This window comes from Benincasa hispida, chromosome 8, assembly GCF_027475165.1.
Source record: "Benincasa hispida cultivar pf3 chromosome 8, pf3_genome.v1.1, whole genome shotgun sequence".
NCBI lineage: Eukaryota > Viridiplantae > Streptophyta > Magnoliopsida > Cucurbitales > Cucurbitaceae > Benincasa > Benincasa hispida.
In genome coordinates this window covers 7,308,563-7,321,897 of record NC_143485.1, presented here as the reverse complement: position 1 = coordinate 7,321,897, position 13,335 = coordinate 7,308,563, and the positions used below count along the sequence as shown (strand labels likewise).

At 34.6% G+C, this 13,335-nt stretch overlaps 1 protein-coding gene across 39 annotated transcripts in view; it reads right to left on the bottom strand.

The window, feature by feature from the left end:
- The window catches only part of LOC120083022 (ubiquitin-like protein 5), a 92,340-nt gene extending 89,558 nt beyond the window's left edge, over window positions 1-2,782 (bottom strand). For 4 of the 39 annotated variants that reach the window (XM_090316625.1, XM_090316622.1, XM_090316626.1 and 1 more), the window contains exon 1: window positions 2,430-2,742. In XM_090316625.1, coding sequence (XP_090172751.1) covers window positions 2,442-2,663 — 222 coding nt within the window. In that variant the 5' untranslated portion in view covers window positions 2,664-2,742 and the 3' untranslated portion in view covers window positions 2,430-2,441. Of the gene's footprint in view, window positions 1-25 lie in introns of those variants that run through there. The other 35 variants (XR_016531481.1, XR_016531471.1, XR_016531477.1 and 32 more) reach the window with 35 other exon arrangements.
- Between the last annotated feature and the right edge of the window lie 10,553 nt (window positions 2,783-13,335).

Here is a 13,335-nt window from a genome sequence, read left to right as displayed (position 1 = left end):
TGAAAGTTTCAGAACAAACAATCAATAATTCAAATATTTTTGACATATAATATGTAGGATTAAACATGGTAATTCACATCGTCAAGCATCAATACTATACTAATATTATGCTTGGTGTCACCCACTTTATATTCCAAGACTGTAAATTAGTTCCCGCCCACCTCACGTTTCACATATTCAAACATTTGATCAACTATATTCACATCCTAAGGTAATTTGAGTATAATTTGACAGCAATAGAATCTGGCGCAATCTTGATCCAGAAAGCTACCACAACTCCAAATCACACAAAAGGAAATTCTTGACAAGGTAATTCTATAACAACAATGTCCGTATTTTTTGTTGGTTTGAACCGAATCTTGGAAATGGTTGATCCAAAACTAAATTTGGTATGTGCTTTAGGCAGATACTGCATCTTACTGAGGGAAGCTAAGCAATGCTCTTGCACAATGCCACAAGACACCTAAAACACCACGGATCCTTCACTTTTGAAATCATCAACCTGAGTAAAAAATAGTATGGTAGAGAAACAGCATTGGAGTAGGATTTGATAACTAGACAACCAAAGAGCAGAACATTACTCTTTTATCATGTCATCCTCCCCACCAAAACCACAAACCGGGCTCCCGGCTTGATTCTCAAATTCCATCAATCTAATAATTATATGCCCCCATCGACTTATAAACAATGAGGCTGAAAAAAAATTTCCTTCACACCTTGGGAGACGCACCAAATTTGGTATGTGCTTTAGGCAGATACTGCATCTTAGTGAAGCAATGCTTGCACAATGCCACAAGACACCTAAAACACCACGAATCCTTCATTTCATCAACCTGAGTAAAAATTAGTATCGTAGAGAAACAGCATTGGAGTAGGATTTGATAACTAGACAACCAAAGAGCAGAACATTACTCTTTTATCATGTCATCCTCCTCACCAAAACCACAAACCGGGCTCCCAGCTCAATTCTCAAATTCCATCAATCTAAACAATGAGGCTCAAAAAAGTTTTCCTTCACACCTTGGGAGATGCACCAATACGACTCCTATCAGATGACAGATAGATGATAGATAGTATCTAACATGAGTAAGAAAGAAGGGAACAATAAAATTCCATATCATTATTTACAATGCTAGGGAAAAAAGCTATGGATCAAAAAAAAAAGGGGAAATTCCCTTAACATAGAAAACACCTCTTCTTTCATCAATAACAAATTTATGAGGAAGGTTAATCCCATTTATTGTCAATAAGACAAGAATTTCACCTTCAACCCCTCCGGCACTGTGGATAACATTTTTAAGAATTGTTTCAAGAATGGTTTTGAGAGAAGCAAGAGAAAAAAATACCAAGATTAACTTGGTGGTCTCCACTCAGGATTCCAATTTACTTCGAAACTGTTACATTCCTATTAGTAACCATAACACAACTAAACTATTATATGAATTTAAATAATGACAAGGATACTGGATCAAACATTGATTTTTCAATTAAAAGAATATTTAGATCAAGTTCAAGGATGGTGGCAGTTTTTCAACATGGAACACAGATACTTCCTAATTCCTTCCTCATCTGGTATTAAAACGAAGAGAATACTGTACCATCTGTGCTTGGAATGGAAATTAATGCGTGATTCTGGCACCCTTATAAGCAAAAAACCAAAAGGACAACGCAGCACAAGGCATAGCTACACAGCTATGCATCAACTTCAAAATAAAATTTCTGGCTCATTTAAAGAGCTGGAGAATACGGTGGGAAAAGGATGAAAGCCCCCTATAATAAGGAGTCAATTAACAGAGAATTCAGATAAGCACAACAAAGATTTGTTTACTAATAAGTAGGTTTCTAAAACTAAACACTCCCTTAGAAAGAAACTTCCGATACTTGAGGACGCGCTGTCATCCACACGGTAGACAATTCCACACACAGGTTGTAGGTATCAAAATATTGACCGTAGCGCTTGTTCAGCAAATATAAGACTCACATTGAGCGCTCCCAATACGCGTTTTCCAAAGGATTTCCAAACCTCGGAGAGAGAAAACACCCATACATCAGAAGAAATACCATGATTTCAAAACTAGCAACCGATTTGATATTTCAATGGACCGTAAATAAATCTCCAAAATAGAAAAAGGAAAGAGAACGGGATCCCTATTTAACAAAGGCTTCGAAGTGCGGTTTACAATCTGCGATGTCCACCGAACCACATCCATCGAAAATTAATATCCGATCGCTCGTATTAGGGACAGACAGAACTGAATCCTTACAAACTCTAAAAACACGCGCCTGCCTCTTAATCGCTGCGTCAAACGAACCCTAAAATCCAAGAAAAACTAAACAAAACGTTCTAGAAATCGAATCCCGACGAAACAAGGAAACACCAAAACGCCACCAAACACAGCAAGAACCATAAAAAGCAGTAAAAAACTCACAGCGATTCAGAATCAATTGTAATAGAGTTCCAGCCCCATGCCGTCATGAATCTCGTAATCCTTGAGAGTGATATGATCTTTGTAGATGTTGTACCACTTCTGAATCCTGATTTTCTCGGCTCTGGTTCCGGTCTGAGCGGCCACGAGCTTCTTCAAGTCGCCGATCGTATCGTCTTCGTTACACTTCACGCGGACCTTCTTCCCGAGACGATCGTTGAGCACTACCTCGATCATCTTCGCCCCTCGCTTTGCAAATAGAAAAGTATGAAACTCAAACGAAAGAAGAGAATTTTTTGGATATGCAGAAATGTTGGGGATTGAATGCGGTTTATATAGAGAAGGAAGGAAGGGGGATGGCGGTTTATGTTACGTGTTGAACTAGGTTTACGCGTTTTGTGGGTGGGGTCCACCTCAACGTCTTTCTCGCGAACGGTCCTTTTATCTACCGCTTGCCTTTTGTATCATCCAGCCAAGCGATCGATTTCGAACCCGAGGCGTTTTAATTCGGTATTTATTTTATAATTTTTTTTAAATATAGGAAAATAAAAAATATATATTTATAAATAATATTAAAATATTGTAGATGTAATTATAGACAATAGTCTCTCGTTGTTTATGATAGAAGATTTTGATATTTTACTATTTTTTGTAAATATTTTTAGTAGTTTTATCATTTAAAATAATTTATCTAAATTTTTCCTTTTTCAACAAAGGAATGATTATATTTTTTTTCAAAAAAAAAGAATAGCTCTATTTTTAGTCTCGAAATTAATTTAAGGAAAATTTATGAAAATTAATAGAAATCGTTATAGTTAATTAATGAAATTGTGGCATAATTTTAAAATTTCGAGGTCATTTTGATGGAAAATTTAAACCATGCTCCTACATTTAATATGAATTCAAGCTTTTTCAATAATTTTGAGGATGGGGATTGAACCTCCGAACTTTTGGATCGAAGCGCATGTGTTGCTACGTGTGCCTGAACGATGGAGAGCAACTTATGTTCCTTAAAAGGATTTAATTTAAAAAAAAAAAAGAATAATAAGTCACCACCAATCCTTTTTAGGGTGTGATTGTATGGCGAAGTAAAATAAACAAATTTTGGTCTACAAGCCAATGAGAGTGTAGCTCAAGCATAGTGTTCATACTATCAACCTCACGATTTGAGATTTGATTCCCCACCCCATGCTTTAATTTACAATACCTTTCAAAAAAAAATTTGGTCTACAAAAAAATAAATGGAAGAATTATACGTTATACCAATAGCATTTTAATAAAAGGATTTTTTTAAACCTAATTAAATTTATTTTTTCTTAGGATCAAATGTCGGAATGTGATCTCAAGAATTCTAATAGATCAGACTCTTGAATTTTCTAGATTCCATCGTAGGAATTCTTTTAGGAAAAGTGAACAAGTAATAAGAAAAAATTGATTAAAAAACTTTTTTGAAATAATATTTAATTTTTTAAATGTTCAAAAACACAAAAGATGTAATTTAAATGACTTTAAAATAGTTTTTTTTTAAAAAAAAAGATTTAAAAACTTAAAGAAATATTAATTAGAAATCGAATTTAATTTCAATATGAACATTATATAAGTAAAAGTATTATCAAAGAAACATAATAATGAATTAAATAAATATAATCGAGCGTATTAAAAATTTAATAAAAATGTATTAGAGATCGATCTCTAACTCCCAATAATCGACTCCTCATCTCAAGAATTCTAGAAAATTGAAGTCCCAAATTTTCTAGATTTCATTGTCGCAAATTTTACTTAAAAAACTTTTGAAAACAAACTTTTTAACAAAAAAAAAAAAAGAATTACCACTTTTTAAACAAGTTGAAATGAGTAAATTTTAAGGATTCAAAAATAAACTTAAAATATTGAAAATATTAAAGAAATATTACGGCAAAAAGTAACATCAATTTAATAGGTAAAATTATATGGCAAAAAATATAATTTAATAGTCCATTTAAAACTATAAACGAACAACGAATAATATTTACAAGTATATTGACAATTTTATGAAAATATATTGAAGGTTGAGACTAAATCAACTTCCTCACCTTGAGATTCTAGAAAATCAGACTCCTAAATATTTTTATAATCCAAATAGAATGGGAAAATTTCATACAATAACCCAAAAAGCAAAAATTTTTTTGTGGATGACCTCTTTCTAAAAACTTTGTTCTCATTGACCTTTTCCACATGTGAAATGTCATTTTTACCCCCGACTTTAAATATTTATCTCCATCCTCTTCTTCATCCTTTGATCTTCCCTTCCAATCACCAATCGTCTACAATTTAATTCAACCATTTATTCTCAACCAATATTGTACAATAGAATTAAATGTCATTTATTCTCAACCAATATTGTACATTAGAATTAAATGCTATTAGATCTTAACCATGGGACAAGTAAACGAAAATCATTTTCATCTCTTCAGTTTCACTCGAACACCATCTACTGCTCCATTGTTCTATCACTTTTAGTTGAACACAAATAAAGGAGATCATTCATCCAATCAATTTATTTTGTGGGTCTAGAATGAACATTTTTTTGAAGGAGATCATTCTACATACCCAAAAACGAAGACTAGAGGTGATCATCGGCCGGTCGGGGTTGATTTTTCGATCGGACCAACGCTGAACCGAGCATAATCGATCCTAAACTTGACCAAACCAGTCCAACCGTTGACTGAGCAAAAAACATGATCGGCCGACCGATCAGTCGGCTTGTCGGTTTGGTCAGTTTGGTATTATTATTTTATTTGTTTTTTCTTACTCAGAAAAGTGCTATATTTAATTATTTATATTTTACCACTTAGTAGTTAGTACTATTAGCTATTAGGTAAGAGTTATATTTAGTTATAAATCATTATTGTTATAAATAGCAATTTTCTAATACAAATTAAATTAACTATCAAAAGTCAACTAATTGAAAACTAGGTCTAGAAAAACTAATTTAAAGATTGATAAAAGTTGAAGTCGAGTAAAATAAGAAATAGAGTAGTAAAAATAAGGGTAAACTAACCTTCAATTATTTTCATGCCTAAAAAAACTTTCATATTTCCCTATTCATGGTTTCCTTCAAGCTTCAACTGTGTAAAAATTTATTATTTGTTAAGTTTCTTTTTCTTCCTAACAATTTAGTTAATCAATTTAGATTGAATATTGTCTTATCATATTTAGTTTTCTCTCTTAATTTGTGATTTTGATTCAGAATTTAAGATATCATTTTACATTTTAATACTTATGGAATAAAGGTATTAAAAATAAAATATTGATATGATTTGATTTGATTTGGCAACCCTTAATATTTAACACGTCCATTGTTTGGGATTGTGTTGGCTTAATTACTTAAAGAAGCACATAATACATATATATTTGAAAACAAAACTAATTTGAGAGTCAAGAGTGTACATCACAAATAATATCAAATACAATTAAAACACAAGTAGTACGTCACAACACAAATGTCACATGACATATATAATCAAATTTGAAATTACAACATAAAGTCAAATACAATCAAATTACAATATAAACACAAATAGTACGTCACAAATAGTCAAATACAACCAAAATCACTGCTAGTAAATGATAAATGCTTAATCGATAAATGAAAACTTTACAAAATCTGGAAGGTCTTGAATCTCTTTTTCATTATCCATAACCACTTTGAATCCTATATAATTAAGATTAAGAAGAGAAAGATAACCCCATTAAGGTTTTAAACTAACAAGCTACAACTACAAAATACAAATGAATAAGGTTTAAAGTTAAACAATTGAATAAATACCTTATTCAAATAATGAAACTTCTTCCAATTCATGTTAAACTTCAAAATCTATTGGACCCGAATTTGGCCAATTTTGAGTACAAATGAGAGTCTCCACTATTTTTGGAGCCAATAAACAATGTGATGAATCAACAACACATCCTCATGTACTAAAAGCTTACTCAGACGCTACAATAGATAATGGAATTGCCAAAATATCTCTAGTCATACGGCTAAGAACCTCAAACCGATGACTGTTTATCTTCCACCATCGAAGTATGTCAAAATCACATTCATTTTTAACATTGGCTTCCAACAAATAAATATCAATCTCTGACCCTATTCGAAAGGTGTAGTCCCATCGCCTTCAAAATCAATATCAATTGTATCATAGACAAAGTCTTCACCCACCTTCTCAGTTGGATGACAATCAATAATGGTCTTCGAGGCTAAGACGATTGGTGTATTAGTAGTAGTAGTACTCCCACCCCCACTCCCACTCCCATTCTAAGTACTGTACTCATGAAAGAGACGTTTACAACATTGCTCTACTACATTTCCCTAGATTTGGCAACCTCTGGCTCAAAAAATATTTTAAGGCAAAAAGATACAAACCTTAGCTTTTTTCGAGGATCCAGCACAATAGCAACATACAACAATAAATTATTTTTTCATTGTTCTCCCAATACTTCTCAAATTTGGCCTTCATGTTATTGGCCATTCCAACTAGCATTGCAATTGCATTGCCAACATTCAAACGTATACAATTATGAACTACTATAATCTGATGAAAAACCATATTCGAAGTAGTATACAAAGAGCCTGAAATTTTCAACGTCACATCATAAAAGACTTTTAAAAACCTAATCAACATCTTAGCATTTGTCCAATCTTCCTTATTTGGCGACAAATCGTGTCTATAAGAAGTATCTTCATTTTCTAATCTATCAAAAGTCTTTTCAAACTTCATAGTTGCCTCAAGCATCAAATATGTGGAGTTCCATCTAGTGGGAACATCACATAACTCTTACAATAAATTTTTTCAAATTCAATGCATGTTTTAAATTTCAAAAAACGTGCAGGAAAAGATCTTATAAATCATACAGCATATCGAATCCTACTAATGCAATCATTATGTTCCTTAAAAGCATCACATACTATAAGATTTAATATATGAGCACAACAACGAACATGCAAAAATTCTCCAGAAAACAATAATCCCTTATTGAATCTTTTTAGAAGATAAGAAATGGCAGTGTCATTTGAACTTGCATTATCAACCGTCAAAGTCATTACCATTTCAATGCCCCAATCCTTCAAATTCTTTTCAATGGTTTTACCAATAGTATCACCTTTATAATTCTCAATTGGATAAAAACTAAGTATCCTTTTATGTAATCTCCAATCAAAATCTATGAAATGGGCAGTTAGTACCATGTAATTTATATTTTGTCTCGATGTCCAACAATCTATAGTGAGAGAAACTCTATACTTCTTGTTCATAAACGTGTCTTTCAAACGTTTTTCTCATTAACATACAACTAAAGTACATCTCTAGTCATAGTAAACCGAGATGGAACAATAAATCTAGGTTGACTTGCACATATTAATCTATCCACAAATTTCTTAAATCATTTACTCTCCACAAACTTGAATGGCAATTTGTCAACAATTATCATTTCAACCAACGCTTCCCGATCAATGGTTGTGGCTGGCAACTGCCACTGGGCTGGGCTGTAACAGATCGATGGACAGACACCGGAGCGATGGATGACGGCGTGAACTTGAAGTGCAATGAGACTGAAGATGAAGAGTCTCTAAAAAAACCCTACGTGGTACGTGTAAACTTCATTTTAAAAACCCTAGGCGTAAACTTCATTTTAAAAATTATATGTTTAGAATATTTCGATTGGATCGGTTGGGTCTTGACAAACCTTCTCCACCAACTGACATGAGGGTTGGTTAAAAAAAACCTAAACCGATTTCAACCGAAATTTGTTAATTACCAACCGTCCGACTTAATTTTGACCGGTTTGGGTCTGTCGGGTCGGTTTTTCGGTCTACCATGCTCATACCTAACAAATATTGTAAGTGTTGTTAACCGAAAGATTTTAGAAGTTCGTTCAATATCATTTTTCTAATCGGGTGTTGGCCCTTCTAACCAACCCCAACCCGAAGATGGCGAGACTATTGGTGTTTCATTGCAACCTCACCTATCCCCATCACCTTCATCCGCTGCCATTGATAAACTTATAAATTTTCTCTCCCTTGAGCTCTCTTCCATTCGACAATCCCTTTTTGAGTTGCACCATGACAACGCCACCTTGCTCAAGTCTTGGTTAATGTACAATCAACGTCTGCAGGCTAAGAGGAATCATGAGTATTTAAGTTTCCTAACTGCCTATCTGCACAGCCCTACCATCCCTCCTAACCTTCGTCAACCTTTGTGTTTTCCTGACTCGTAAGGTGTTATGCCTCCCCCTCCGCCAAGTGATGATCCTCCAGCACAACAATGAAATTTGGGGGTCTTGAAGTGAAAATTGTGATTCTTCTCTTACTCTAGTGTTTTTCTTATTTTAATCTATCTTCTTCATTATTGTATTCTTGTGCCATTTTGATGTTTAATGAATTTCTCTGCTTCTCGCGTCCATTCTTTTAATCTTTTCCTTTACCTCGTTATCTTTTATGCCTTATCCTGATGAAATTCATTTGAATGTTATATCTTGTGATGCACTGATATAATGGCAACGGTGATGATTCTTATACATCGACTTACTTCTTTCCTCAAATATTGCATGTGTCTTTCAATCTTAGTATCTTCTTTCCTGATTGACTATTTTACCTTTTATGCGTTCATGCTTCTTCTCAACCTTCTTTTTTTTTTTCAAAATATTTGAATAAGCTTATTTTTGTTTTTCATCAAATGCAATGAGGACCTTGCCATTTGATGCGTTGTTTTATGCGGTGAAATAATGAAAGGAGATTGTGGTAATGGAAAATGCATTGTGCAACAAGTTTTCTCAGCAGGACTCAAGTATAAATCCTACTGAGTTTCTTGGTAAGTCCAGGGTCGAACTCAGAGACTAAGGAAAACAATATGCGATAATAATTTTTAGATTACTTTGCGGTAACCAATAAATCAAAGAGTTGTTGGGTTGTTGTTTACAGTATAAAATGTATGCAACGGAGTTAGGAAAAGAGTTAATAATTCAGAAGATGCGATGAATATGCGGGGAACGGGTTGAGAAAGGGTTCAGCTAACACTTCCTAGGATTGCGTTCATGTTATGCGATCATGCTACACACATACAATAGCAAATCATCTCTCAACGCAAATGCTACGGCTTCTAGTTTTAGAACGCATGCGATATATGTGATGAAGTCTATAGAACCTACACATAAGCCTCTACTCTTGTCTATGCGATGACAGTTGACACTCACACAAACAAGGTGACCGCATAATACCATAACCTATCTCTAGGGTGCATGCAATGCATGTTGACAACAGAGCTTATCTCTAAGTCTCTATCTCTTGCTTATGCAGATCTAATCTTGCTCTCTCGAGTCTAGATTCTAACCTAGCTCTCTCAAGTCTTAGGTTCTTTCTTTAGACTCTCTCTCGAGTAGCTCTAAAGGGGTGTTGGGTGCAACATAAAACAAGATGATCGCATGTAATGAAGATCCTAGGTCATGTTAGCTAAGTTCTTCTCAACCCATTTGATAGATTTAGCTACTCATGCGTGCTTTTAAGAGAGTGAAAAGATGTAGATAAGCAAGTTCCATTTTATAGATATATAATTAAAATACAGAATAACAATGCAGAATAAAAATAAAGAGCTTGGTAGCAATCTCTTGCTTCCCAAGGCTTTTACACTGTTCTTCTCTACTCTGCTCAAAAGATAATCTTGCTCTCCCAAGAGTCGACCCTCTCTCTATTTTTCCACGCCTCCTGGGTTCTCTCTTGAGCTGACCAGGGCGATCTTCCGGCATCTTTTCCCTTCTCTCGCTCCGCCTTCTAAATACAAGAAAAAATATGAACAAGGCTGCTTCATCTATGGAGAAAATTATCTAACTGTATGTTCTCCTTCACTGAAGGTGGCCTCTGGTATTTATAGAGCTTCAGGGTGAAAGGCTTCTTCTCTCTTATGATTGCACTGATGGGATGGTATTAATTCTCTGTCTGATGCGCCGAATATTTATCACTGAAAAGTTGAGTGTACTTTCTACAGGAGTTCGTTAATGGCTTGTCAACTTAATTCGGAATCGACTGTCATCAGCTTTCTGTTTCATCGTGATTTATTGTGCTTTTCACCTAGATGTGCCCACCATGATGCGTCGACTCTATGCAGCAACCTTCTTGAGCAGATAATCGTGAGTGCAAATAATCATATAGCCTTGCATTAACGCAATCTCTTAATGCGCTCGGCCGTTGATTTCTTTGGATCGCATTTTCCACCTTGCGTCAATGCATATTCTGCACAAAATACACAAGTTAGCTATTTTAATGCGATGGATGCATGCGACCGCAATATTGTAAATTTAATGCTTTTTGGACGCAATTTTGTATATTTTTATCATTGCAATCCTGCATTGTTTAATAACTTAGCATTGTAATAACGTGCATTTCTGCCTGTTATCACCATTCTAAAAAATTTGGGGGTGAGAGAAGTCTGAGTAGATGCATTCAATTTTTTTAGACTGGGAAAAAAATAATAATTTTAACAAAGGGAATATAACTCCGCTATCAGCGCAAGGGAGAAAAATCCAATCTAAAAGTTAAGTTGAGAAAGGCACATGTCCACAGTTGGATATCTTGCATGACACCCGTGCAGGTAAATCAGAATGAAAGCAGGTTACTAAGATCAACGCAATGTAAATAACAACATATAAAAGAAAACTCCATTTTATGGCAACAGTTTAAACTCAGGCAAGATAAGAGTTGAGTTGAACTTGGAACACAACCGTAGTTAGATACTCGTATGACACTCGTGGGCGCAAGTCAAAATGAAGAGTGTAACCAAGTTCAACACCTTACTTACAGTTTAATAAGTAAAACGCAGCTATCCTTCTTTGCAATTGAACGAATTTCAAAAAGAAAAAGGGACATAAAATTATTTGAAATAAGAAAAAGATTTTTGAGCAAAAGTTTGTCGGGTTCAAGATTAAGAGAAGATTTCTTTAGAGAAGTGTCTAGACTTAAAAGAAATAGTTGATATGAAAAGGATTGTAAGAAGTTAAATGCATCCTGAGAAGCCAACTAGCGTAATTTTAAGATGTAGGGTAAGTATGAATTTCTTTAGTATAAGATATGCTTGAGGACAAGCATTATTCTAAATTTGGGGGTGTGATAGCTTGTAGAAATACAAGTTATTGTAGCCTTTTCGTTTAGAATAATGAAGGTAGGAAAGAAGATTATGCTTCAATCATGCTTAAAATTCATGCTAAACATCAAGTTTGCGCCAAAGTACTTAAAAAGTAACTACTGACCGCATTTCATGAGAATATTGCACCAAAACTGTTTATTTCACAGATTACTGCAAGGAGTCGACATGTGTTAATCTTTCAAGGAACAAGCAAACGGTCTCATGCCTCAGGATCTCTGAAACTATCCCGACGAATCTTCTGTCAAACTTCTAGAATGTTGACCATGAGTGCAGTGTTGACATTCTTACCTACCGTGTTAGATGACCACAACCAATCAGAGTGAGGATCCCAACAAAGAATAGCGCACGGTTCTATAAATAGAGCCTTGACACCAAGAAGAAAAAAGGAACTTTCTATGATCCAAAAATCTTGAGAGTTTTGGGAGAACAATCCACCTTCACTTTCCACCTGACCCAACATCGAAGTATCGCTGGAGCAATAGTTTAAGAGGACTTTCTCTCTTCGTTCGACCATAACTACACCAGTAACCTTGGCAACCATCTGTTGAGTGCAAGAAATTGCTATCAACTGGCTACTCATCTCACTCTACTATTATTGATGTTGTAGTACATGTTTGTTTGAGACATTATTCATTCTGTATTCATCAACTATATTGCTTTCTTAATATCATCAGGTCCCTTTTCTTCAACTTCCCCATCTATTCTTTTGCTTTTATTTTTGCTGTGAGTCATTAAACTTAATGGGATACGGTGGAAGGTCATTATCATGAACTAAGAAGAGTTTAAGGAAGTTATCCTATTCATTTAATGTATAGTTGTTTAAAAGCTTGCCTATGATCACTCATAGAGACAAGTAGCTATAACTAACTTCGAGAGAGAGAGAGAGAGGTAGTTGTGGAACTCATTAAAAGAAGCAAGAAGTATTTCTAGAGATAGAAACCGTTGGGTTTTATGCCCTAAAACTCATAGATAGTGATTGTAATTGAATGACCGCTATTAATAAATAGTTATTAATATTTTTTTATCAATAAGTGTTATTAATGTTTTATTTAATTTTGTCTTATTAACACTCAAATCCAATAAACTAACATCCTAGATTGTCTTATGAGTTTTGAACTGTATGTAGAGACATATAGGGATCAATGTTCAAGATACAACTTAAAGGGTCTATAGTATAGGGATAAGATTGGGTACCTTATCCTGGTAACATTATGGATACGACCCACTTTGTATTTGATACAAATGTAGTGATCCAACGCATTCATGTAGGTAACATGTGAGTGAGGGTATCTTGTGCAATGAGTTTGCACAAGACCGGACAACGAAATAGTTGAAGGAACTCTTAATGAAGAGCATCCATGAGCGCATTCGGATCTTTCCGATTTCATCGTGACCGAAATACAACACATAGATTCCAACAGACAGTTATGCAAACTAACACTAATTAACAACATGCTTCGATCAATAAAAATACAAGGGAAAAAGTTCTCATATCAGTTGAAGACTCTATTCAAACGTCGAACTCAGAAGCAGCAGAAGAACCTCTACTCGAACTCCATCGCCTAGCAAACTAGTCAGCTACAGCAGCACGATTGTCTACACGAATGGCAGCAACACAAACAGTCACGAACAAGTGAACAACGGGGGCGACACCACCAGTTAGAGCCCTTGGTATTCTCGGAGTGAGAATACAAAGTGTGGTCTTTGGTGAATTTGGTAGAGGTTGGAGAAAAGCAAAT